The sequence below is a fragment of the Acomys russatus genome, chromosome 10 (genome assembly GCF_903995435.1).
Source record: "Acomys russatus chromosome 10, mAcoRus1.1, whole genome shotgun sequence".
In the NCBI taxonomy this organism is placed as follows: Eukaryota; Metazoa; Chordata; class Mammalia; order Rodentia; family Muridae; genus Acomys; species Acomys russatus.
Window position 1 is genome coordinate 52,704,635 of NC_067146.1, and position 26,441 is coordinate 52,731,075.

At 53.0% G+C, this 26,441-nt stretch overlaps 2 protein-coding genes across 2 annotated transcripts; one reads left to right on the top strand and one right to left on the bottom strand.

The window, feature by feature from the left end:
- Positions 1–104: 104 nt before the first annotated feature.
- Positions 105–6,509, bottom strand: Atg9b (autophagy related 9B). The gene is made up of 13 exons (XM_051152149.1): positions 5,963–6,509; positions 5,795–5,840; positions 5,610–5,672; positions 5,051–5,212; positions 4,330–4,471; positions 2,352–3,106; positions 2,025–2,181; positions 1,609–1,788; positions 1,213–1,449; positions 893–1,026; positions 639–735; positions 358–484; positions 105–275 (listed from the first exon to the last, which is right to left on the bottom strand). Exons 1-13 carry the CDS (start codon positions 6,507–6,509, stop codon positions 151–153), a joined length of 2,772 nt encoding a protein of 923 aa, XP_051008106.1. The 3' UTR covers positions 105–150.
- A 2,507-nt stretch (positions 6,510–9,016) lies between these two features.
- Abcb8 (ATP binding cassette subfamily B member 8) lies at positions 9,017–24,931 on the top strand. The gene is made up of 16 exons (XM_051152150.1): positions 9,017–9,237; positions 13,926–14,238; positions 14,586–14,741; positions 14,818–14,912; positions 15,036–15,141; positions 15,936–16,097; positions 16,207–16,292; positions 16,407–16,504; positions 17,271–17,376; positions 20,385–20,418; positions 20,907–21,043; positions 21,200–21,294; positions 21,480–21,613; positions 22,212–22,359; positions 23,713–23,963; positions 24,328–24,931. The coding sequence occupies exons 1-16, from the start codon at positions 9,143–9,145 to the stop codon at positions 24,466–24,468; spliced, it is 2,157 nt and encodes a 718-aa protein (XP_051008107.1). The 5' UTR covers positions 9,017–9,142; the 3' UTR covers positions 24,469–24,931.
- Positions 24,932–26,441: the final 1,510 nt, after the last annotated feature.

Genomic DNA, 26,441 nt, shown 5'->3' on the forward strand with positions numbered 1-26,441 from the left:
TAGCAAGCGCTCCAGGCACCTAGGTCTTGGAGACTGGCCCACCTCCCACCTGAACTGGCCCCAAAGAGTTTCTTTCTTTCTTTTTTTTTTTTTTTTTTTCTTGCTTGCTTGACCCCTGTGTGGGTAATACTGACCTGAGATAATCCTCAGTCAGTGCAAGGAGCCTGGTAGGGGCTCCTTCTGAGTGTCTGAGGTCTCCTGAAAACCCCTTGGGAATAGATTCTGGGCCCTCTGGGTGGCCCACTGTTGTCTCGGGCTGGAAGCAGGACTGGAGCCTAGGGACAAATGCCACCATGTGAGCAGGGTCACCATGCTCAAGAAACACCAGGATATTGCCCCTATCTCTACTCTCCTCACCATCACTTGACCATGATGGCTTCTCCTCGTCGTCGGGTGAGCCTGGCTGCGAAGGGCTGGACCAGGGCCTGGATGGGGAGGAGGCTGAAGCCTCTCCCCATAGTTCCTGCTGCTGCTGTTGATGAAGCTGGATGGGGGAAGAAGAATAAGAGACTCCCTTATATGTGGGGGTGGGGAGCAAGGCCAGGCTCCTAGTCCAGGTCCTGAGATCTCATAGCTCCTGTTAATACTCCCACAGTAATTCCTTTCATTTAGTTTCTTCCCATATTCCCTCTACACACCTGATGTAAGTAAAGGGCATGGAGGCTCATCTCAGCGGAAACAAGCTCTGGTGGCTGGGTCAGCTTCTGGCCTCCGGTGCCTCCTGGAGACACACAGCTAAAACAAGATGTACCAGTCAAGAGGCATCTCCCTTGCAAAAGAAGGCGGGCCAAGCTGCACCCGACCTTCCAAGGCCCCTCAGCACCCTAGCACCCTCTACCAGAGAGTCAGCCCCAATCCAGACTCCCCTGTGCCACAGGCCTACAGCCCTTACCTAGGGTCCTGGACCATTCTTGAAATAGAGGCAAGGAGGCTGGCTGTGGCGGCAGCAGGGCACGGAGCTGTGGGACTCAAGTCCCTCGGCGGTGGGCAAGGATTCACCAAGAGGTTGGCCAGGAAGGCTTCTGGCTGAATAAAAGAGAGCCAATGGTGTAGACGAAGCCAAAGAGTGGGGGATGGGATAAGGGGAGGTCCAAAGATGGGCAAGAGATAAGATAGGCTGAGCCTGGCTGCCAGGATAGCACACGAGGTCAGAAATGCCAGGGAGAGATAGAGGGTAGGAAAGGCAAAAGAGTAGGCTGACCTAGAACTCACCAGAGGGGAAGTACAGTTACTGAGCACCCCTGGGGTGGGGGGGCTGCGTGTTGAGGGAGCACCCCAGGCAGCTGCATCTTGCTGTACCCGGCCCCGAAGGTGTCCAAGGAACTTAGAGCTGTGCCCCGGTGGCTGCCATTGTGGATGTGCCAAGGAGAATCGCATTAAGGAGAGCTCAGTCTTTCCATCCTCTGCACGCTGAGAGAGTGAGGCCTCCGTCTGTCCCCCTGAGAGCCACTGCAAGGAAGGGATCCTGGTGTTAGGGACACCAAGACTCAAGTAGGCAGGATGAGAAGAGTGCCCCATGTTCCAGATGGGGGAAACAGAGGCTGCAGTGGGGACATGTTCAAGGTCACCCTGGACCAGTGCAGTGGAAGGTCAGGGAAGGGCTCTAACCTGAGGATGCCCGTGACGCTTCACATCCATTAAAGCAAAAGAGCAGATGTCCCCAACACCAGCCACATCCACCGTGAAGTGATGGAAAAAATCAATAATCTCCAGAGCACGGGGGCGGAACCAGAAGAGCAAAAACAGCGGGGTGAGGAGTGGAGACAGCAGCTCTTCCAGGAGGGAGACCTAAGAAGCAGGGGTGAGGCTGAGTTGAGCGGGGAGGACCCTACAAGTGATCAGGGTCAAGACCCTCCAGGAACACTTTAAAGTTTGAAGTGTCCAACCACTCTGAAGCCCACACATACACACATACACACACACCCCACAACCCTCACACCCCACCCATGTGAGCCACAACTTCTCCCAGACTGATGGTTTGGATAGGGCCTACTCCGCGGCTCTCAGCCGGCCCCTGCACTCACTGCTCGGTACTGAAGCAGCTGCGCCATCTGCCAGTAAGGGCTGGCCCGAGCACCTGCGGCGCCAGGCTCCTCCGGGAGGTAATGCATGTGTGCCAGGGCCGCCTGCAGCAGGAGCTGGGGCGAACGCCCCTGGCATTGCTCCTCTGGAATGAAGGACCTGGTGGGCAGAACCGGTGTGAGGGATACGGTTAGGAGGACCTGCAGGTGGGATGCAGGGCTGAAGGGCGCTGGTAGTGACGGAAGGGTCTGTTACGGTAAAGGAAGCTTGCGCCCAGGTCAGAGAAAGGGCACACACCAATAGCTCCTCCCTGGTATGTGCCCTCGAACCTGGCCACGGTGGCTGTGACCCCGAGCGCCGTCATGGTAGTGAGCACATGCTCCACGGCCAGCACGTCCTCATCGTAGATGGTGAGCACCAGCAGCGCGGCAAAGAGCGCTCCGGAGAAGAAGACCAGCTGGCGGGCCAGCAGCGCGCGCAGGGGCGCGGGGGGCTCGGCTGCACGCAGGAAGGCGGCTGCAGGCCGGTAGGCGCGGGCTAGGCGCGAATGCAACTCGTGCGGCAGCTCGTTGAAGTGGCGCAGCTGCAGGCGGGCCAGGCGGGACCAGCGGCGCGCCCCGAAGGCGCCAGGCTCACGGCGCAGCAGCTCCACGTGGCTGTAGAAGGCGTGCAGCACCTGCCAGGCCAGCACCAGCGGGCTCAGCGCCAAGTTCACGGCGGCCAGCAGCAGCACAGTGCGCCGCCAGCGTGTGGCCAGGACGCCCCGGAGGTCGCTGCGCTTGTAGGCTTCGGGAAGCTCCCAGCCCCCGCGGAAGAGCGAGAAGGGACCGCGGAAGAGCAGCAAGTCCACGTTGAGGGCCAGGCCGCGACTGAGGAAGGCTGCACTGCCCCCCCAGGGCAGCGGGCAGCGGGCGGGCAGCAAGCCCTTGTTGGCCAGCGCCACCTGGTAGTTGGTGTAGCGCAGAATGCGGTGGTGGACGTCCAGTTCCGTCAGTGGCCGTGGCTGCACACACAGCCCACCGCTCCTCTGCAGCTCCAGGAGGCGGGACTGCACCTCGGCCCAGGGTACAGAGCTGAGTTCCTCCTGAGGAGAGGGGGACAGGGGAGCCTAGGAACCCATATTCCCCTCCACAGAGACACAAAACTTCCATGGCTCACTGAGGGGCCTGTAAACTCCAGTCCTGGTGACCTCCCTCCCCACCTTGACACTCTGCCTTCTTGTAGCCCTTCTGCTAATAAAAAGCATGTCTCCATTCTTTCTGCCCCTTCTTAGCTGTTCTGCGCATCACTGCCGCTCTGTAGCCATCAGTCAGTCCTATGCTTCCTGGTGACTGGTTTCCTTTCTTGAGCCCTTTTTCATCCCACATATGAAAGACTGAAACCTCTTGGCCCTTCTCACTACTTTCTGCCTGAGCAAGCTTTGCGAACCCTGGCTGCGCTCACCCCAGGCCACTTTGTACAATCACTTGATGAGCGTTCACAAACCCCTGCCTGTGTCTATGTCTGGGGGGATCAGAAAGTGCTGGGTCCCTCACTTCGTTTGGAGAGATCCAGTAAGCTGCAAGCCTCACTTCAGCCCAGTCTCCTCAGTCCAGTCATTTCCTCAGGACCAGCCTCCACAATTCCTCCTCCCAGCATCTTGCCCTCCACTGAAGGAAGGAGAAAAGGAAGGGCGAGAGGGAAGGAGAAGGATGGAGTCACCGCCCCAGCAGTGGCTGTGCCTGGGGCCTCCCGACTCTAAATGTTCATGACATCCAAGCAGGAGCAAGAAATGGGGACTGAAGATGCCTTAACAATAAACTTAGGGGCAAAGCTAGAAGGAATATGACCAGGGGGCGGTGAAGGGGCCAAGAGAATGGCTTTCACCCCAGGTGCCCTAGAAGCCTCTATTTCAGGCAAGTTGGCCCATCTCCACTGCCTGCAGGCACCCATGTATTCCTCACTTCCTGCCCAGAGGCTTGAGTGGCCCCTCCCTCACTGGCCTGACTTTCCTCAGCCAATCCGGATGCCTCCTGCTCTAGAATGCCTAGTGACAGCCCTTCCTATAAACAGCCATTGTTTTTTTTTTTTTTTTTTTTTACCACCAGCATGTGACTGTAAGTCACTGTATATGACCCATCTGTGTAAAGGACGTTTTACAAGGGTCAGGGCCAAGCTTGCTAGGTGCCAAGAAGTGGCTGCCTCCGGACATTACTCCAGGCAGGTGTCAGTCAGCCTCGTCTTTCTGCTCCTCTCAGTTGGTCCTTCCATCCACACGGCCCCACTCTCTCCTGTCCTCTGCCCATCTGGTCACAGCAGCAGGCTTACTGGGGGAATGTGCAGGGCCTCCCTGTAAAACACCTGGATGTCCCAGTAGCTGAAGAGGTTGCAAACTGAGCGTAGCAGCTGGAACAGCCAGAAGCCAGCAGCCAAGACTAGGAGGAAGACCAACAGGGGACTGTCGCGGATCCTGCAGGAGGTTGGACAGGAAGGTAACAGAAAGATGGGAAACCCACAGAAGGAAAATAGTGGCGAAGACCTACAGGTCTCAGTGGGTCTAGGGAAGGGGGTCCTCAGTGAAGCCTTCAAAAATGCCTGCAAAGTCAAAACTTATTCACAAACAACAATCATGCTCTCTGCTATTTGTATTTTCATTCTCCCATGAGTGCACAGTGGAATTTTCCAAAAAGCTACAAGACAAGTGAAGATGTCACATCATACTGACAGCCCACGTGATGAGTTTTAAAGTTGTCCTCAGGGCTAGGGGTGTGGCTGAGTGGTACAGTGCTTGCCCAGTGTGCCAGAAGCCCTGGGTTTGCCCCCAGCACCAAAAATAAACAGTTGCCCTCACCATTAATTTCTAATAAGGTAAATAGAAACGTGATTCGTAATCCAAAGAACTCTGAGATTCTCAAACAACTTGGGGTTTGTTTTTAAATATACCAAACACTTTGAGAGTTTATCTAGACCAAAGGGCAGGGTAGGGAGGTGCCTTTCTTAGCATCCTTTTGTGAGCATAATTTCAAGGGGTCACCAGACTGTCACTTACTTCTCTGCACACTGGGCTGAGGGTAGAATGGCATCCGACAAGGTCACTTTGCTGTGGAATGGCCCTGGTCTTGTGTGGTTCTTTGGTTGGTTGTTGAAGAGAACATTATAATCCACACAGCGAAGGAGGAAAGTTGTGAAGGTGACGATGAAAACAAACTGTCTGAGGAGGGGATCCAGGGATAGGTCAGTAGTCAGGCTGAGGGGCAAGGTGGATTCCTAGCCCAATCGCCAGACAAGCTGAGGCTCCGTGTGGCCCCCTCACCCTTCAGCGTCCCAAGACTAAAGTGGAAAGGGAGAGCTGGGGACAGCTTACTTAGTAGGATGTCTGCCTAGCATATATGAAGCCCCGGACCTCGTCTCCAGCACCACAGACACAGGATATGGTAGTACACACCTGTAATTCTAGCAGGTGGAAAGTAGAGGCACAGGGAATAGGAATTCAAGTCTAGCCTAGGATACATGAGACAGACTCGGCTCCAAAAGGAAAACATTAAAAACAAGCAAAACTCTAAAAACCAGATGAGAGGACAGAACTTAGGGAGAGGACTGGTTCTCACCCCAGCTGGAATACATCCTCCAGTAGGATGCAGGCAAAACCATTCCGCTGGTGGTAGCTGTAGATGTGGCAAGTTTGTCAAGAAATACACCTAAGCTCGTGGATTCTTCCTGAGAGACTCCCCCAACTGTCCCCTGACCCACAGTCCCCCCCACCATGTCCCTCTGCCTGCTTGGCACAAAGGATATCTTGGTGAAGAAAGTGTCCAGATTCTGGATGTGATGCCAGGAGCCTGGGCACAGAGAAACAGTGTCAGGACGTGGCACCATCTCACTGGTCATTAGTTTCTCTATGCAAATCCAAACCTGCCTGGACCCCCAACCCACTCAACTTTCCGGATACCCCAACACTCACCACGAAGTCCTTCAGGCACGTGAAGCAAGGGTTGATGGTCCTCCCCATGGAGGGGCGAGTCTTGGGACCCCTCAGGGTCACAATCCTCTAGCCGTTCATAATCCTGCTCAGGGATCAGAGGGCCTATCCGCAGCCCAGGATGGTCCTGGGGGCACCGGCAGGAGGGAGGGGGAGTGACCAAGGCCAGGGGAGGGGTGGAGTGGGACCCCCATGAAGGAGAAGCAGAGGTAGTTGTCGCTGTGGGACAGGCCTGTGTTGGGGGTGTGGCTGGGGTGGGTAAGGCACTGGGTGGAGGCTGAGAAGCCCCTGCCTCCTGAATGGCCAAGCAGGGGGACCCAGAGACAGGGAGGAACACTGAAGAGGAGTAGCTTCTTGTACGAGGGGCAGGGGAAAGAGAGAAGACAGAGATCCTCCCTCCCCCGAGTCCCCGACATGGAGAAGCAGGCAGTGGTAGTGCCATAGGGAGCAGAGGCACTGAGCTGGGCCCCAAGTCTCCCCACCGCCCCCGCTGCCTCCTGCTCCCCCCCCAACCCATTCGGCTCACCATCAGGCGGCAGCTTCTCCTGAGAGGTTGAAGGAACTGGGCTGCTGTTGTTTCCACAGAGGTCTGTGAAGCTGAGCAGAGACTACAACAGGGACAATGACAACACCACCACCAGGTGACTCAGGCTGGGCAGGCCTCAGGCATGCCACCTGTGTGATCACTCACACTCCTTGCAGGGCAACCTGGGGCCAAGGCCCAGGCTCCACACCTGGGAGGGACACCAAATTTGGAAGACAGGGGTTCAAGAGTTATTGGGACTAGAAGAGTCGGCTATGATCTCTGCCTTCAGCCCTTGAGGGCACAAGTGGTAAAGACAAGGTAGATGCAACAAAGATAGCACAAAAGAACAAAATCCATTCAGAGGGTCACAGAGTCTTGGGAATGGGATGCTAAGCCTTTCGTTTCCTACAGTTACACTCTCTTCCTTCCACACTTATGGGCACTGATCAATAGAGATCATTTAAGACCGCCTGCAAAGGTGGTCCATTCAGATCTCCCAGCCCTTTGGAGGAGATGAGGGCATCCGGCTGAGGAGTCTGAAGCCAACCTGGGCTATATCTGACCCTAACTTCAAACAAACAAAAACAAACAAACAAAGCTGCATATTTTGTTCCTCTGAATGGATGAAGGGACACTTGGCCTTGCAGTCAGATAGGGGGAAACAACATGAAGGGAGTAAACAGAAGGAATGCCGGCCAGCTTGGGTTTGATAAATGGTTTGAGGAGCTTAAAGTAGAAAAGGCTGGTTCTTTGCGAGTTCTCCTCTCTCCTCCTGAACCCTGGCACGCTCTCCTCCAAGTCCTGACCTGGTGGCAGGGACCTCCCCCGAAGCATCAGCAAAGGAAGATAGGAAGAAGTGCAGGATAATTTGGATAATTTGGGTATGTGGGGGATGGACCAGCTCAGTTGAGTTCCTTGTTGTTGCCTCACCGGGAAGAGGCGGCCCAGGTGGCTGGTCGGATGGCTTGCCCAACGCCATTCCCAAGGTCCTGAGTCACCAAGTGCCCTACTGAAGCCCAGGCTTGAGACGCTGACTTAGCTAGCAGGTGTCAGGGCCTTCAGGGCTCAGGCCAGTATCCCAAAAACAATGTTTCCTAGACCAACATGCAGGATATTCAGGACTGAACTTCCTACAAGTTTAGCCCAGACTGCCTGCTTTTCTTTCTTTCTTTCTTTCTTTCTTTCTTTCTTTCTTTCTTTCTTTCTTTCTTTTTTTTTCCTACCTCCTTTCTCGCAGAGGAATTGTCACAATAGTTCATGCTGAGTAAGGTGCAAAGCTGTGCTTTTTACAGGTGACAAAATGCAATCCCAAGGAAGGGATTCCTATGACAGGAAATTCCTCTGATCTTTCTGAAGCCTCTATAGAGATAGGTTAAGTGAGGTTTTCCCCGGTACTCCCCTCTACCGTTACTCACACAGCATCCTTCATATAAATACTTGTTCAAGACTATCTTTGCACATACCCTGATCTCAGCTCCAGTCTCAAACAAATTCTGGCTCGTTGTTCTGTCCAGCTTCACCCTAAATTCCCATCTCCACAGCATCCCTTTGCCGCCCTCAGCTCAAGCAAATTTGAATGTCAGAAGCACCACTAATAACAATGACACTAGGAACACTAAACAGTGTTCCAATGTCCAGGTGGATTACCAGAGCAGATGCGGGGCCAGAAGCATCGCCCCCTGGTGGGCAGAGAACATCAGCGTGCTTTTCCCTGAGGTGTGGAGGGGGACGGAGTGAGTCAGAGGCACTCCCACCAAGCAGCCACAGCTCAGTGGAGGAGGCAAGTTAAGGAAATAATTACAAAGAAGGCGTAGTGACTCAAGCCTGTAATCCCAGCTCTGGAAAGGAAGGATGGCAAGTTCAAGACAAGCCTGGGCTATAAAGGGACTTTCAGGCTAGCCAGAGATATGTAGCAGGACTCAGTTGGGGGTAGTACGGGAGGTTATTATAGCAAGGATAAGCGCCCAACTGGTGCAAGTGCCATTCGCTTTGGGGCTGGAAGCTTAGGCCAGTGATTCAGACGCAAATGAAGAAAGAACCTATAGGTTAAGTCTTTTTGTTAATTAAACTTCATGACCTCCATCTAATAACCCACAATAATTAAGGGTCAGTATCGGAAACACAAAGTGAGTCTTTCAATGCATGTGGCCGAAATCTCCGGGAGTTGGGGACGAAAGTGGTAGCCCGTCATGTGCTTGTAGATTTGTTTGGGTTGGGTTTTGTGTGTGTGTGTTTGTTTTCTGTTTGTTTTTAAACTCACGGCCTATTTTCACCCATTACTTCACACAGAAGCAGCACCCTACACTTCCTGAAAATGCCAGGGCATGTAGAGATTGCCTGGAATATCCCTAGGGAAACGGCCGGAAGTCGGAAACGCAGGACATCCCCGAATGTGAGAACGAATTTTGCACGCCCTCTGTCACAGTACCCTAGGCCACTAGCAAGGCTTCTGTTTGGTCCCGCCTGCAGCCAACATTTTATCCTATCACAGCTTGCAACAAGATTGATGTGTCTTTTCTCCAATCACCGCCGAGGTGAGAGGAGTTGCCGGGATGTGGCCGTAGCTAACATGGAGCCTTCGGTAGGATGAGTGTGAGATTGCCGTTGCTGGCTCCTCCTGTCTTCCCTGCCTCAACATGTTGGTGCACTTATTTCGGGTCGGAATCCGGGGTAGTCCAGTTCTAGGATGGTCACTACAATCCTTGCGCTTCCACACCTTCTCGGCCGCCAGGTAAAAGATCAAGAACTACTTGGAGTGTGGGCCATTGACCGGCCGGCAGCGCGCGGGGTCCGCCGGGAGGTGTAGTTCTGGGCTCGCGCGTGGCTTGCTGGGAGTTGTAGGCTAGCTCGGAGGGAGTGGAATGTCACTCCCCAAGGAATTGGCCTCAATTATTTATGGCGCAGTGTGGGTGCCAGCAGGAGGCTCTTTAGGTCTACATCTCCTAGCAGTCAGGACGCTGCCGACTCCAGACCGCTGGCCACACCCAGTCACCACTGCCCACCAAGGGGCGCCACTCGCAGCCCGTGTCTGTTCTCTAGAGATCTGAACATAGTCTGTAATTGTATCCACGACATATTTACTATTAATGGTGCTTCGGAATTAATCGAAATAATTTTAAATGATCAAAAGTGATTCCTGAACTGGGGAGATGGTTCAGCAGGTAAAGGCACTTGCTACCAAGACCTGGGTTCAACTTGAGAACCTGTTGGAGAGATGCAATTTTGGTAAATGATCTTCTTACCTCCACTGTCTCAGACACACTAAATAAACAAAGACACACTTTTAAAAAATGTTAAGTAGTTCCTAGCCGGATTTAGTAGACCCCTGTGAATTCAAGGCCAGCCTGGTCTATGGAGAGCTCCAGGCTAGCCAGAGTTACATTGTGAAATATCAGCAGCTCTGGCTGAAACAGGAGGGTTGCTGGGAATATGGAGCCAGCACAGTCTCCATAGTGAGTAGTTCTGAGTGAACTAAATGAATAAGGAATTGATTCTTGGGGCTAGGTGCATTCGCCGGGAATGGAGTCAATCTGAACCATTTACTCTGGAGGCTGAATCTAAATTCAGTACACAGTGGAATGTATACCATGCACTTCAAGTTCAAGGCCTACCTGGACCACTTTGTAAGATCCTGTGTCAAAATAGAGTAAAAAGGCCGTTCAGATGGCTTCGTGGGTAAAGAAGTACCACAACATGATGTGGAAGGAGAGACCTGACTCCTGCGAGTTGTGCTTTGGTCTCCACTCACCTGGGCATACACACAGCTACGCAAATGCAGAAATAAATAAGCATTGTAATAAATTTTAAAAATAGAGAGTAAGCCAGGCAGTGGTGGCACACACCTTTAATCCCAGCACTTGGGAAGCAGAGGCAGGCGGATCTCCATGAGTTCAAGACCAGCCTGGTCTACAAAGTGAGTCCAGGACAGGCAAGACTACACAGAGAAACCCTGTCTTGAAAAACCTAAAATAAATAAATAAGTAAATAATAAATAAATAAAATAAAAATAGAGAGTAAAAAAAGAGTTGAGCACATGGCTTAGTGGTAGATTTTTTTTTTTTTTTTTCCATATATGAGCAGTAGATTCAATTTCTAGTTCCTGGGCAGAAAAATAAAATCTAATCCAAGCCATTTTTTGGTAAGATTAAAAAGAAAAAATATATAAATATATATCCCACATTAATCCAGAAAGAAAATGGGTTGAAAGCATGCAAGAATCCAAAGTCTAATTTTGTTGAGGTTTGAAGACAAGGAGTTCTACTGTGTAGCCCTGGCTGGCCTGGAACTCACTTTGTGGACCAGTTTGACCTTGAACTCACAGAGATCCACCTGCCTCTGCCTCCAGAGTGCTGGGATTATAGGAGTGCCCTGCTACCCAGAACCTAGGATAGGATTTAATTGTAAATATTCTACAAAGAGCACCTGTTTCCCTGAAGGGTCCCAGAGAAGATTGCCAAAGGTGGGGTGTGTGACTGTGGAAAGCCCATCTGCTTGGTGGAAGGGGGGGGGCAAGCGCAGGGGCTGGAAGTGCTGGGAAGTTTGTCCACCAATTGTTGGCAATTGCCATTGGCTTCTTAGATTCTTGGCTTGGAGAAGATGAGAGAAGCTGGAAAGTAGCCATGGTAAATTATTAATGGTTTGAAAACAGTCCCTAGGAAAGAATGAGGGTGCTGATAATATTTAAGCCATAAAGTGACACAAGGTGAGACCAAATAAGTGAATGTGTTCATTTCATTTCATTTCATGAAAGGAATTTAGCAGACTGGGGTCATTCAGAAAGGAATATAACAGAAACTATCAGAATACATGCTTCAGAATTAAAGGAAGTATTTTGTGAAACCTTTCAACTTTGATACACACACACACACACACACACCACACGATACTGGGTTGTGCTGGGGCATTGTACTAAGTCGCCATGCACAGTGTCAGTCACAGTAAATCTGTATGTTCGCAGAGCATTGCAGTGGTGAGGTCATCTGTACTGCATCTCTAACAAGGGCATGGGCAGCTCATACCCCAGAGACCTCCTAAGTTCTGAAGAGTAAAATATGCCTCTGGCCCCTCAGTAAGATACTGTCAGATAGGAAATTAGGACAGTGGGACAGGACGAAAAGAGAGTGTGTTTTCTCTATAACTGAGGATAGATAGACGGACGGCATAGTGGAAAAAAAAAAAAAAAGAAAGACCAGGCAGGTGGAACAGGGCCAAGCATGAGCTTCCCTGAGAGCAAGGGAGGGTGAAATCTATAGTGAGGGCCTCGAAATATGAAAAGCCATGATACTAAGGACCAAGAAAGCCTCCCTCTGGGCTCTTGTGTATTTGTGATTATGTGCATGTGTGGATATGTGCGCATGAGCACAGGTGCGGAGGAGGCTGGACGGGTTGGAGCCCCCGAGCTGCGCTGTAGTCACAGGCAGTTGTGAGCTTCCTGACAAGCAGGCTGGACTCAACCTCAGGTCCTCCATAAGAGCAGTACCTGCTCTTAGCTGCCCAGCTATCTCTTCAGCCCCTGTTTGATTTAATTTTGAGACAAGGGCTAACTTTGTAGCCCAGGCTAGCTTTGAACTTGAAATCTTCCAGCCTCAGCCTCCTAAGTGCTGGGATTTCAGAAATGTCACGTCCCACTTATATGGTTTGTTTGTTTGTTTGTTTGTTTTTAAGTCTTTCCTCATCCTTAGTCTATTTTGAGCATTCCTCTGTGTACTTTTGGCCAGATAACTTCTGCTCCAAACAGATTTCCTCTGTCCTGTCTTTCTCCTCTGGATCTCCTCTATTATGACCTCTAAAGTACAAATCTGATTCTATCACACTTTATCCTAAAAACTCCAGACGACTCTGATAGCCCCACGTGGTGGCCTTCTCATGCCTGGGTCCTTTGCAGAGCCTGAGATAGCAGACCACCTTTCCAAGACACCTGTTTCCTCTCCCTCCCATGTGCTTGTCAAAGCTACATTGTTGCTGAAACTGTATTCTCTTTGCCCTACCCCCACCCCCAGCCCCAGTATGAACATGGCCAGCACCCATCCACCAGTGCCTTTTCTGATGCTGCGGTCAAGCAGAGCAGCACCTGCTCTCTGACCTCCGCGCTTCCCCACCCCACCCTCACCCCAGCTAGCATGACCCCAGGGGAAGAAACTTACTCTACCTTACTGGGTTGGCTCCATACTCTGTGTCAGGGTAAGTTTACAGATGTTGTAATCAGCTGAATCGCATTTCCATTTAATGCATACGGGGCCTGAAGGGAAGAAAAGGGCTTAGCCATCCAAGAGGACAACGACAATATCAGTCCTTTGCGGGTTTTCTTTCTGTTTCCTCTGTCAACAGTGGGAGAAGAACATATGGCCCTTTGTCTTCCTGCGTCACACACTCAGGGCCTGCCTTCAGGAGCTAGGGTAAAGGAGTGAAATAAATCCAAAGATTTAGGTCCCTTCTGGCCCCGACTACCATACATAGCCTTGGCCATAGCAAATTCAGGACAGTAGAATGAGCCTGGATGCTAGAACCAGACAGGAGAGGTCCCTGTTCCCGCCCATCCCTGGAAACAAGTGACATCCCCTCCCTGGCCTTCTTCTTACCAAGTGAGAATAAGGCATCTTCCAGGGTCAAGAGCTGTGGACCACCGGGCATAGTGGCACAACCCTTTAATCCCAGCACTCAGGGGGCAGAAGCAGGTGAATCGCTGTGAGTTCTAGGCCAGCCTTGTCTACAAAGCGAGTCCAGGACAGCCAAGGCTACACAGAGAAACCCTGTCTCAAAAAACAAAACAAACAAACAGCAAAAAACTGTGGACCATCAGCTCACTATTGCTAGGTCACGTATGCCATGTTGGTGACTGCACGTGTACAGGGCCAGCACAGAAAAGCTCACCGCCAGGATTTTCTGTGAGCCCTCCACTAGGAAGCCTTCCTGGTCTGTCCCTGTAAAGGAAGCCCAGGCCAGCTGCTTTCCTCACTCAGGCAGGCTGGAGACCTGCATTGACTGCGTTGCTGGAGGTTAAATGGAGGCCTTGCTGGCTGATGCTGGCTAAAAGACCCCGCTTGAGGGAAAGGCTCTTAGGATTGTGCTCTGATAGCATTGCATTCCGTAGCCATTCCACACATGTGCGGGTGTCTTACAAAACAAGGTCGTTTAAGAATGTGCTAAGATAGTCATTCTGGGTGAGGTAGCGCATGCCTGTAGTCACAGCGACTCGGGAGGCTGAGCCAGGAGGATCACTTGAGAACAAAAAGTTCAAGGCCAGCTGGGGAATATTGGAAGTTTTATCTCAAAATAAATAAAACAAAACAAAAACATTCCTGGGAGAGGCAGCAGATAAAATGCTGTTCCAGAAGGCTCAGCCGGAGGGGGAGGCTGGTTGGCCATTTGATGGACAGACAGCCAGGGCCACAGTTGTCCAGTGCCTTTTTCTATCTGCAGGTCCTCAGATGACCAGTTCGGTTCATGCCTCCTCCGGGCAGTGGCCCAGCTGCGGTCACAGCTCCGGGCTCACCTTCCTCGGACCCCGCCAGCTTCCCACCGGAGTTCCTCTACTTGGTGTTGGATTGGGGGGACGTTGGTGGTCCCTGCAGTGCTATGGCAGTATCCCCGCCTCTGCCTTATAGCACTGTGTGAGGCCGAAGGGTCCCCTCCTGCTCACCCCCAACCCCATGTCCCGGAGCTGCGTTTTAACTGGAAGCTGTTCTGGCATTTCCTTCACCCCCATCTGCTGGCCCTGGGGGTAGCCATTGTGGTGAGGCTTTCCCTGGTCCTCTATGCTCAGGCCAGGAAGGGCCTAGGCAACTCCAAACCCGCGTTGCACAGGGACAGCATTCCTGCCTTGTGGAAACAGCAAGGGTTGCCTAGGCTCTGGGGCATCAGGATGACCTGTGGGAGCGGGCTGAGTTTGGGGGCTATGAGGACTCGGGGGCTGGAGGGCTGGACTTGAACTCTCAAAGAGGCACTTCTGTGACCCGATGAGCTGCCACAGCGTGGACAGCACAAGGCTCAATAGTGGGAGAGGAAAAGCCAAAACCGAAGCTGGGGAGCGGGTAATATGGCCTTCTCTCCAAGTGTCTGTTCCCTGTGTCCCTGTCTCAGCTGGCCTTGGGTGCCGCACTCGTGAACGTGCAGATCCCCTTGCTCCTGGGCCAGCTGGTGGAGATCGTGGCCAAGTACATGAGGGACCGCGTGGGGAGCTTCGTGTCTGAGTCCCGGAGGCTCAGTACCCAGCTGCTCCTGCTTTACGGTGTTCAGGTACAGCCGGGGAGGAGGGCCTAGGGCTCACAGCAGCCTTCTTGGGGTGCCCCTGAATGCCAGGCCTCTCTTACAGGGACTGTTGACCTTCGGGTACCTAGTGCTGCTGTCCCACATCGGTGAGCGGATGGCCATGGACATGAGGAAAGCCCTTTTCAGCTCCCTGCTCCGGTACTGACAGCTGTAGAGGGCGGGGTCAGGGTGGCTGATGGCTCCCAGGAGGTGTAGGAGGTCCCAACCCTGAAGTAACTTCCCTCTCCTCCTCCACCTGCCCTCATCATGTTTCACTGTCAGGCAAGACATTGCTTTCTTTGACGCCAAAAAGACAGGGCAGCTAGTGAGCCGCTTGACTACCGACGTGCAGGAATTCAAGTCATCGTTCAAGCTTGTCATCTCCCAGGTCAGTGGGTCGGGTCCCTGTGCACGCTCAGCAGGCCAGCCCTGACATCCTGACATGCCCCTGCCCAGCTCTGAGTGCAGGCCAAGGCTTCCTTTTGTTGGAGGAAGGTGTGTGGGAAAGGGAATGAAGAATCTGGAGGGAGGCCCTGGCAAAGTGTCAAGGTCAGGACAGGCTGCTGCTTCCTGGCAGGAGCAAATTCACTTGACCCAGCCTGACCCCTTTGTGTCCATGGCTAGCCAGCATCGAACTCACGCATGACTCTACTGCATACTGACAGCCCCACTCTGTGCGCCCTCCATCACCTGGTCCCAGGCTTGCCAGGAAACTGGCCCATGGCAGTCAGGTGTATCCCTGTGCAGTTCAGTGTGTTCAAAACAGAAACAAGCAATGGATTTGTCTAGAGTAAAAAAGCAGATGGCCTAGCCAGGTGGTGGTGGCACATGCCTTTAATCCCAGCACTTGGGAGGCAGAGGCAGGTGGATCTTTGTGCGTTCGAGGCCAGCCTGGTCTACAAAGTGAGTCCAGGATAGAGAAATCCTGTCTTGAACCCCCCCCCCCCCACAAAAGCATATGGCCTATGGACATTCTCACCCATCCCTTTCACAATGGTGATCAGACCCTGACTGGTCAGGAAACAGTTTCATTTGGTAGCCAGTGACTGTCCCTTGGCCTCCAGGACTCACACCTATGGCCTGGGCCTCTTAAGTACAGAGCCGTGCCCAGCCCACCCTCAGCAGAACACCCACCACCCAGTGCTGATGCTCCAAAGCCCTCTGTCCTCCTCTCATTACTAGGGACTGCGCAGCTGCACCCAGGTGATTGGTAGCCTGGTGTCTCTGTCTCTGCTGTCCCCGCGCCTTACACTGCTTCTGGCTGTCGCCACACCTGCCCTCATGGGAGTGGGCACCCTGATGGGCTCAGGTCTCCGAAAGTTGTCTCGCCAGTGTCAGGAGCAGGTAGTGGAATTCTTGGCATGCCCCCTTGTTTCTTCCTAGCATCTTGGGCCCATTCTCCTTACCCTCTTCCCGTCAACAACCTCCTCCTCATTTCCCTGTCTCCATGCAGATTGCCAGGGCAACAGGTGTAGCAGACGAGGCGCTAGGCAATGTTCGGACTGTGCGGGCCTTTGCTATGGAGAAGAGGGAAGAGGAGTAAGTCCCGGGAAGGCAGAGTATAAAGTGGTTCCATCTCTCTCACATACCCTCCCCTGGCCTGCCCCTCAGCCCAGCTGCTTCCTGAGTGCCCAGCCTGACCTTTCTTCCCAGACGCTATGAAGCGGAACTAGAGTCCTGCCGCTGTAAAGCAGAGGAGCTGGGCAGGGGCATCGCCTTGTTCCAAGGGCTCTCCAACATCGCTTTCAACTGTGAGTGAATGAGGGCTAGCCTGGGAGGGGACGTGGGCATGGGCTAGCTGGGAGCAAAGTAGGCAACAGACAGACCCCCCTGCCCTGTCTTCCTAACGTTGAGTACCTTCATTTGTGAGGTGCCCCACTTCTAATACCTATAGGTAATGAGAGAGTGATACCATCGCTTAGCTTGTGGAGAATGCTACAGGGGCGCCCTTAAGGGGTACGCTGTACTCCTGCCCCTCCTGCTCCTATTTATTTTGGGGCCACTGATATAGAACCAGGACCTCAGTGTTAGGAAAACATTTCACTACTGAGCTGTTTCTCCAGCCCTTCTTTTTTTTTTTCTTTTTAATGTTTACATGTGTGTCTGTATGTGGGTATGTGGATATGAATGCAAATGCCCACAGAGGCCCCAGAGCTGGAGTTATAGGCAGTTGTGAGAGTGGGGAACTGAACTCAGGTCCTCAGCATCAGCCGTATGTGCTCTTAACCACTGAGCCATCGTCCCAGCCTTTTTCTTTTTACATAGAGCCTCACTAAATTACCCAGGCTGACTTCAGACTTTTTCTGTATCCCAGGCTGCCCCAAACTTGTGATTTTCCTACCTCAGCCTCATGAGTAAGTGTTACAGGGCTACCACTATACCTGGCCTGCCCATCTTGTTTTGCAATGAGGAATTCAGGGCTGAGAGTCAGCTGGTGGGAGAGCAGGGTTTAGACTCAGGACTCAGTCCTCATGCCTGGCCACTTCCTGCCTCACTGCCTGGCCCCTTTCCACGTAGGTATGGTCCTGGGCACCCTATTCATTGGGGGCTCCCTTGTGGCTGGACAGCAGCTGAGAGGGGGAGACCTCATGTCTTTCCTGGTGGCTTCCCAGACAGTGCAGAGGTGAGTGGGGACCACTCTCATTTCTCAGGACACACGCACTTCCCGCCCCAATCCTTCCAGAACCCTTCCTATACTAGGAGAACAGGGATGTCAGTGCACTTGGGAGAGGTGCTACTGCCTAGCACTAACCCCAGTCCCCCAAGAAAATACAACAGGGAAGAACCCCCAAAACTTCCACAAGAGCCTTCTAAGGCTCTACTGGGCCTGCATTCAGGGACTTAGTCAGCATCATTAGCTTTCCTGGCAACTCTCAAGTGTCCCTGAGAAGCTTAAAAAAAATTAATTGTGGTGAATAGACAATGGACAATTTAATGCCCTAGCCAGTTTTAAGTGTACACTTCAGTAGTGTTGTGCATGGCCCAGTGTTTTCGGCTACCACTGACACCCATCACCAGAACTTTGCCTTCCTACAAAATTGAGACTTCATCCCCATTAAACATGAGTTCCCCACTCCTGCCAGCTCTGGCACCTCCTCCTACTTTGTGCCTTCTGTGGCGCTGACCACACAGAAGGTAGGCACACATCATCCTTCCCTCTGTGCCCAGCTGGTTTCACCTAGCACAGTGCTGGGAGGCGGGGTCATGTTGTGGCATGTATCAGGACTAAGTACCCTATTTGACAGGCTTTTCAAGGGCTGCCGTGGCCTCTGACCATTTCCTAGAACGAGACGCAGACCCCTCCCGACAAATGCTCCTCATGTAGCTTTCGTTTCCGTGCTTAGCTGAGCCCCATCTTCCCTGTGCAGCAACCTAGAGCTTATCTGTCCCCTTGGCCAGAAGGCAGCCTCAGTGGGCTGCCCCCCCCCATCTCCCCAGGCCGCTAATCCCTCCCCTTCTAATAGTGAAACCCAAGCACTTCCTGTTGTTGTTTTCTACCTTGCTTTCCCCACCCACAGCAAATATTTTTTAAAATATATGTATGTTACAATAAATAATTAAAGAGTATGCTATAATAAATAATTAAAGAGCAAAGACATACTAGCACGAGCCGTGTCAAGAAGTGCCCTCCTTGCAATCTATGCTTCCCTATCGAGGTGACCCTCTTGCTCATAGTGGTGTGCTGTCCCTGCCCAGAGCCCATGGCTGTGACTCCACAGTTTCTTAGACAGTGGCTTAGTGTCTTAGTGTCCAGTGTGAAGTAAGGCCAACCTGCAGGAGATGGGACATTCTCGTCCCCACCACAGCCAGGGGTCTGCAGAGCACTGTGCACCTGGCTCCCAGCATTTCTGCTCCACACCAAGAACCTGCAGACCCGGTGGTCCCCGAAGCTTTATCTGTCCTCCAGGCCAGGCGTGTGTTCTTCCCGCCTTTGTGACCTAGGTACTCTGATGGCAGAAGATGTGGAGCTTACTGTGTGCCCTCTGCTACCTTGCGTTCCTCATGCTGACCTAACTCCCTGGTCAGAGTGGGCTCCAGCCCTGATGTCTTTCTAGTCCTGAGGACTCAGATGAACAGCTTGCATCTACTCCCTGGGCACATGCCTCCCTCCTCCCTGTATTCCCCCACTAGTGAGCCGTAAGCAGTGCTGTGCTTATAACTGCAGGGCAGCCCATAGAGTAGCCTGCACTGTGTCAGGCCCCTGCTCGGGCCACCACCACCTGGAGAAATAGGCCTCCTTAAGGACGCTGCTGTTTCTTCCTCACTCTTGCTGTGTATCCAAGGGCCCATGTGTCAGAGTTGAGGTCCAGCTGGGCGGTAGTAGCACACACCTTTAATCCCAGCACTTGGGAGGCAGAGGCAAGCGAATCTGTAAATTCAAGGCCAGCCCGGTCTACAAAGTGAGTCCAGGACAGCCAAGGCTACACAGAGAAACCCTATCTCAAAAAACAAAACAAAAAAAAAACCCAAAGCTGAGGTCCAAGGGGAAGAGTGAGTGAGGCATCACAGCTCCAGCTAAGTGTTCCTTTTGGCAGAGAACATATGGTCCCCAGATAGGGAATTTGTCCAGGTCAGTTTACTTCCTCATAATCTACAGCTGGCCCCATTGTGCCAGGTCTCAGAGCAAGGTCAGGGCACTCCCTTGAGTCCTGCATGTTTGGATTTCAGTTGCGTTTGGGTGCTTTGCCAGGCCCTAATGGATTCCTGGTATTCTGTGAGCTGGTCCCATCCACATCCACAGATAACTTATTCACCTAGCTCCTCCCCCTTCAGCCTTCCTCCTCCTGACAAGTGCCCATTGCCCTGAGTCCAACAAAACTGTTTCCTTGGGGCCTTTGGGTGCTTTCCCCAGCACTGGAAGAGGTGGATTTGGTCCATAGCTTGCTGGGACGGCAGTCTTTTTCTCTTCTCAGAAAGGACCCGTTGCACACAACGGCATACACAAGTCATGGGTTGGCTAACCCACTGGGGACCATGACTAAGGCCGTTGACTCATCTTCCTCCTTAGCTCACAGTAGGCGACCAGCCCCAGCCCCAGCCCCAACCCTGCCAAGACAAGGGAGGTGACCCACTGTCTAGACAGATAAACACATGGCATCTCCTGCATACCCACCTTTAGGGCAAGCCCACAGTATAATCTTTGTCAGGGAATTTTGCTTTGGGGGCTCCTCAGGGCTTTCCCTTTTAGCCCCCTGTCTCTCTTCTTTTTCTGGAAAGACTTAACTTTTTTCAACCTTAGTTTGAAAGTCAATCCATGCTTCCCCAGAGGTCTGGCGTTCAACTGACCTCCCACTCTGGACCTCTGTATCCCTGTGGCCTCTGTCAGGCAGCTGTATAGTTAGGCATCCTCCCTAATGCTGTGGGCAATCCTCACCCATATACTAAAGGCCCAGAAAGTATGCAGGCCTGCCCCTCATCCAGCAGCTCCGGAGCCCCATCCAGAGCCTGGCCTAGGCAGCACACAACTGTTACCCTAACTGAAGAAGGCATAGAACTCAGTGGTCTGGGATCCCAGGGTCCCAGGAAGACCTTCAGGGCCCTCTCTGCATGAGTCCTGTGTTCTTGCCTCCCCTGCCACAACGTCCCCCTTCTCTCTGGCTCTTGTTAAGTCTTTCTCTTTCCTCTTGGCAGGTCTATGGCTAGCCTCTCTGTCTTGTTTGGTCAGGTAAGCGACATTGTCCCAAGATGGGGTAACCTAGTCTGGTATAGAGTCCCATCCATCACTAGAGAGAAGGGTGTGTGTGCGTGCGTGCATGCATGCGTGCGTGTCGCTGCTGTGAATACTGCCTGTGTTTGGGGGTGGCCTGAGGAGGAACATAGAACAGGCACTTTGAACCAAAGCCTACAGTCTGGCTCCACTCTATGTTCTAACATGAAGGTTCTGGACACACTGTAGCCCTATCCGGTACCAGAAGCCCCCTTCCATGGAACCCCAGTTTTTTGTTTGTTGGTTGGTTGGTTGGTTTTGGTTTTTCAAGACAGGGTTCTCTGTGTAACTTTGGCTGTCCTGGACTGGGCAGACCAGGCTGGCCTCGAACTCACAGAGATCTGCCTACCTCTGCCTACCTAAATGCTGGGACTAAAGGCGTGCACCACCGAGATGGCTCTGGGCCCCGGTTTTTATCTCGACCACAAACTGGATTCCCTCTGCAGGTGGTGCGTGGGCTGAGTGCAGGTGCCCGTGTCTTTGAGTACATGGCCCTGAACCCCTGCATTTCATTGACGGGGGGCTGCTGTATCCCCAGCAAGGACCTCCGTGGCTCTGTGACCTTCCATAATGTCAGCTTCAGGTCAGCACTGGTGGGTAGGGGTCTTTGGGGCTGAGAATGGGGGGATGTCGGGTGGCATTTAACTAAATGCTCCTTGTGAACAAGCCCCTGTGAGGGTACTTAGGGGAGTCAGGGCCAGGAGGCTGGTCTGACTAGGGCTTTCTTGGCCACCCCCAGCTACCCCTGCCGCCCTGGCTTCGAGGTGCTCAAGGACTTCACCCTGACGCTGCCTCCCGGCAAGATCGTAGCTCTTGTGGGCCAGTCTGGCGGAGGTAAGAGGAACCTCACCACCTCCCATCTTCTGGGTCATTCTGTGGTAGCCACTTGGAGCAGGGATGGTAGCAAGCCCTCAGCAGTTCCTGCTCCTACATGGGATGGAGGGGTCTCTCTTTGCTGGGAGATTCTCCAAGACCCTCCTTCTTCTCCCCACAACTCCCCCTTCCCCTCCCCCCTCCAGGAAAGACCACAGTCGCTTCTTTGCTGGAGCGCTTCTATGACCCCACAGCTGGCATGGTGACACTGGATGGGCATGACCTGCGTACTCTGAACCCCTCCTGGCTCCGGGGCCAGGTCATAGGTTTCATCAGCCAGGTGAAGGGCTGGTGTTGGGCAGAGTCTGAACATGAAGACTGGGGCCCCTTTTCTTTCTCCCTGCTCCTGAGGATGTCCACGGCCTTCACGAGTCCTAGCCATCCTCTGGGTTCAGGAAGCCTCTCTCCCACACAGATGCAGCTCTGTCCTTGTACTCCAGGACACAGACGTTGCTTCTGTGGGCCTGCAGTCTTAGGATCCCAGAGCAGTGGTCCTAAGACTGCCAGTGGCCAGCACCCACCAAGCCCAGCAAGGGATAGTTTCTTTCTTTGTGGGCTTGAGGTAAAGCCAGCACACCTTGGTAGAAGGGACACACATGCAGGAAGAGACTAAAACTCAAATGGCTTCCTATCACTATAGGGCCTGTCCATCATCACCTATGGTGAGGTAGTCTTGGGTCCTCTGTGGGAGGGAGCCGCTGTTTCCCTTTAATGAGCCTTCCTGTCCTCATGTGATTGGCATCTGGCTTTGAACTTCAGACCCTCCCTGCAGTAAGGGGTCCTTGGTGCATATGGCAGTCCCCAAATCCTGAGGCTAACTCAAGAGTATAGCCTGAGGCCACCACCTCTGTGTGTCCCCACCACCCTCAACCTTGCAGGAGCCAGTCCTATTTGGAACAACCATCATGGAGAATATCCGCTTCGGGAAGGTGGAAGCTTCTGACGAGGAGGTGTACGCAGCTGCTCGGGAAGCCAATGCCCACGAGTTCATCAGCAGCTTCCCTGAGGGCTACAGCACCGTGGTCGGTAGGTCCCTTTGTGGGAAGCTGCTAGGTCCGCAGGGCAGTGGTACGGCCCAGGAGCCAAGGGCCTACAGGCAAGGAGCCACTCAGTGTGACTCTTAAGAGGGCCAGCTAGGAGACTGTCAAGCCAGGAAAGACCAGACCATCCATGGCTGAGGGGACAAAGATGGCTGTATGGAGACAGAAGAGCTCCAGCCCATGTGGCCCCAGGCATAACAGGGCTCTGAGAGGAGATGGGGGATAGAAGAAAGGTAAATGGGAGAGCCCTGGCCACAGACTTGTGCACTCTGGAGCCTACCACAGGCCAAGCCAGGCTCCTGGACTGTAGTTTTGTTCTTCGGTGGCATCCCTCAGCACAACAGGCAGGTGCCTTGCACACGCCTTTCCTGTCTTCATGGTACTGGACCATACAGTGGCACACTAGCTCATGCCTGTGACAGCCTAACTCTTAGGTGTTCATCCCCACAGCCCTCTGTCCGTCTCTGGGGCTGTATGTACCATATTACAGAGTATGTAGTGTCTGGGGGCTTGGCTGTGCCACAGATGTTCCAGCACTTCTCGAGCCCCTCAGCTGACTGACCTGGACCTTGTGGGCAGTGCTCAGAGCTAGCAGTCTCTCCAGGTTCTGACAGCTGTGCTCACATGTGCAGGGCTCTGTGCTGCCCTGGCGGGAGGCCCTCGTCATCTCTTCTGGTTGCCACTTCCTTGTACTTTTAGTTCCAGTGTGTATTTTTATTTTTATTTATTTTATTTTATTTGGTTTTCGAGACAGGGTTTCTCTGTGTAGCCTTGGCTGTCCTGGACTCACTGTGTAGATCAGGCTGGCCCCGAACTCACAGCGATCCACCTGCCTCTGCCTCCCAAGTGCTGGGATTAAAGGCGTGCGCCACCACGCCCAGCTCCAGTGTGTCTCTTGCTTGTTGGAGCTTCCCAGGCCTGCTCCCCTTACTGACCTGTGACTCTGACATCACTTCTCAGCCTCTTGAGGTTATTTGTGGCTCTCAGATTGTCACTTCTGTCTTCTATGGCTTCAAATCCCTCTGTGTTTAGCATATTTGTGCTGTATAGCCCATGCCTGGGTGCCACGTGGGCTCACTGCAGCCAAGGTCAGTATCCAGGAAGACAGCCATTGCTTTAGGCACCTGGTGAGAGCCACCCAGGAAGGGGCACTCATGCAAGACACTGGGGGTGCGGTATCATGCTGGAGCGCTCAGACTGCCAAGCAGGAACGCGGGGTGGAGGTGGGGTCTTTACAGGAGCCTGATGGACCTTTGTAAGTACCCAGTGCCATTTGCCTGCCACCTCAAGTGTGGAGCTAAGGATCACTTTAGACTCCTGTCCTGTCCCCTTTCCCTAGGTGAGCGGGGTACAACCCTGTCTGGTGGCCAGAAGCAACGCCTGGCCATCGCACGTGCCCTCATCAAGCAGCCCACCGTGCTGATCCTGGACGAGGCCACCAGTGCACTAGATGCAGAATCTGAGAGGGTAGTACAGGAGGCTCTGGACCGGGCCAGCGCTGGTCGTACCGTGTTAGTCATTGCCCACCGGCTCAGTACTGTCCGTGCAGCCCACTGCATTGTTGTCATGGCCAACGGCCAAGTCTATGAGGTCAGTCGGGTTGGGAACGGGCAGTGGCTCGGGTGGCGGAGCTCGGCTATATATATGAGCACCTGGCCTGGTTCCAGGTGCTTGAGGTCATGCTCTGGGAGCAACCCCCAACCCATCAAGGTCTTTCTCTCCTTGCATAAGCCCTGGCCTCTGGCCACTGGGGAAGCCGAGCTGCAGGCTTCCAGGACCAAAGGATATGTATATGGTACTGATGGGGAGACTGAGGTAGAGATAACCACCCAGGGGCTAAGATGCAGAAAGGCCCTGCCAGGGACTTAAGTGGCTATGAGCTCACAGATGGTGGAGGTCAGCCTTGCTGGCGCTCTAAGTTGAGCTCTGTTGAAATGACCCTCCCTGTGTCCAGGCTGGCACCCATGAAGAACTCCTTAAAAAAGGCGGGCTCTATGCAGAGCTTATCCGGAGACAAGCCCTGGATGCCCCACTGACCTCAGTCCCATCTGCAGAGAAGCCTCGAGAGCCCAGGAGTGGCCAGCGGAAAGCCTGAAAGGTCCCCTGAGGACAGGCCACTGCCAAGCATCCTCTGTGGCTGCAGCTCTGCCAGGGCAGAGCCCTTGAAGGGCCAGTGTGCTGGGGCGTGGCCTGCACTCCTGCTCCCTTGAAAGCACTTGGCCCGGCAGCTGGGGTGGGAGGGGGGCTTTCCTCCCCCTGCTTTGCCCATCCTGACTCGGCCCTGTGGTTACTGGGATGTGGTCAGTGAGGCAGAATCCCTGAGCACCTCTGCCTGACCCTCTCAGTCTGGCCCAGTTCTACCCATCACTCTGTTGCTCAGGCCCTCGCTCCTGGGGGCTGAAATTCATGGTCCAGCCAGGCCTGGTAGAATGGGCTGTGATTCCACTTGGGAGACAGAAGTAGGAGTATCAAGAGTTCAAGGTCATCCTGGGTTACATCGTGAAACTCTATCTCAGAAAAAGAAAAAAAAACATAAATAAATAAAATAAAATTTTAAAAGAGGCTGAGGCTGTAGCTTAGTAGCAGAGTGCTTGCCTACCATTTGTGAGGGGCCTATATTCCTTCCTTAGTACTGCAAATGAAAATAAAGCACAGGAGCCAGGCGTGGTGGCGCATGCCTTTAATCCCAGCACTCGGGAGGCAGAGGCAGGCGGATCGCTGTGAGTTTGAGGCCAGCCTGGTCTACAAAGTGAGTCCAGGACAGCCAAGGCTACACAGAGAAACCCTGTCTCGAAAAACCAAAAAAAAAAAAAAAAAAAAAGAAAGAAAGAAAGAAAAGAAAGCCCAGGGTTGGAGAGTCACCCAGGACCTGAGACCTAGGCTCTGCCTCACCCCAAGTAGGACCTTGCATCCCCAATGTGTGTCCTGACCCATCCTTCACACAGTCATAGTCCTGGTTTCTGGCAGCATGAACCAGTAGTGGTCCATTGTACAAAAAGCACCCAGCCTACCAGGCTGTACCCTGAGTGCCTCAGACCTGGTGAAATTACAGGGCCAAATAGGAGACACTGAAGGGGCTGAGACTGGGCCATGTGTACACCCTGAACACTCACACACAGGTGTAGAGCCAGCCGGTACAGACCAGACATGGTGGTGCACACCTGTAACCCCAGATGGGAGCTGGAGGCAGGGTGATCAGTTTGAGATCATCCTTGGCTACATAGAGAGTTTGAGGCTAGCCTGGCCTTTGTGAGAGCCTGTCCCAAGAGTGGAAGACACAGTTAATAAAAAACAAAAGCCTCCACTGGCTTCTTAGGTACCAAGGAAAACACGTGAAAGACCCTCTAGAATGTGGTGGTGCACATCTTTAATCCTAGCACTCAGGAGGCAGAGACAGGCGGGTCTCTAAGTTCAAGGCCAGCCTGGTCTACAAAGTGATTTCCAGGACAGCCAGGGCTGTTACACAGAAAAACCCTGTCTCAAAAAACAAAAACAAACGAAATGTTTAGTGTTTGTGAGGTTGGTGTGAGTAACCATAAAGATGAGGGAAGTGATGACATGGTGGCCTTACCCCTCACCTTTAAAGGGAGTGCCGTGAGCCTGTGGCCCCAAAGCTGCAAATGAAGCAGGCTGGGGCCTCCACTGGCTTCTTAGGTGTCAAGGAAAACACATGAAAGACTCTAGACTGCACTGCACTGATGTTCCTGGAGCATCAGGGCTTTGTCTTACACTGCTGCAGATACACTGGTCCACTCCACGTACTCTTAAAGTGACAGCCCCAAGCCTTGGTACTCCAGGTCACTTCCCAATGAGAAGCCCTCCCCGGCCAGCCACATCTGCGTTGTAGTGCAGGGCAGGGGAGAGGTGCTGTAACTTCATGGCCACACAAGCAGTCTATACTTGTCATGCGGCAAAGGGTAATGGTCTTTCAGGAGTGATGGGTGCTAAGTACAGAAAAAGCTGCTCTTGGGCGCTGGTGTAGGAAAGGTGGCTCCGGTGAGTGCAGAAGCTGAAGTCAGACTTGTGTTTAGGACAAGGAACCCAAGAACCCTACCTAGTCCATAGTGC

Coding starts and splice junctions, on each gene's coding strand:
- Atg9b (XM_051152149.1), bottom strand. CDS start 6,509: ATGGTGAGCCGAATGGGTTGGGGGGGGAGCAGGAGGCAGCGGGGGCGG. Junction 5,841..5,962: donor CGTGCCTGAAGGACTTCGTG/GTGAGTGTTGGG, acceptor CTCTGTGCCCAG/GCTCCTGGCATCACATCCAG. Junction 485..638: donor ATGCCCTTTACTTACATCAG/GTGTGTAGAGGG, acceptor TCCCCCATCCAG/CTTCATCAACAGCAGCAGCA.
- Abcb8 (XM_051152150.1), top strand. CDS start 9,143: ATGTTGGTGCACTTATTTCGGGTCGGAATCCGGGGTAGTCCAGTTCTA. Junction 14,239..14,585: donor CCCTGGGGGTAGCCATTGTG/GTGAGGCTTTCC, acceptor TCCCTGTCTCAG/CTGGCCTTGGGTGCCGCACT. Junction 21,295..21,479: donor TGTGGGCCAGTCTGGCGGAG/GTAAGAGGAACC, acceptor TCCCCCCTCCAG/GAAAGACCACAGTCGCTTCT.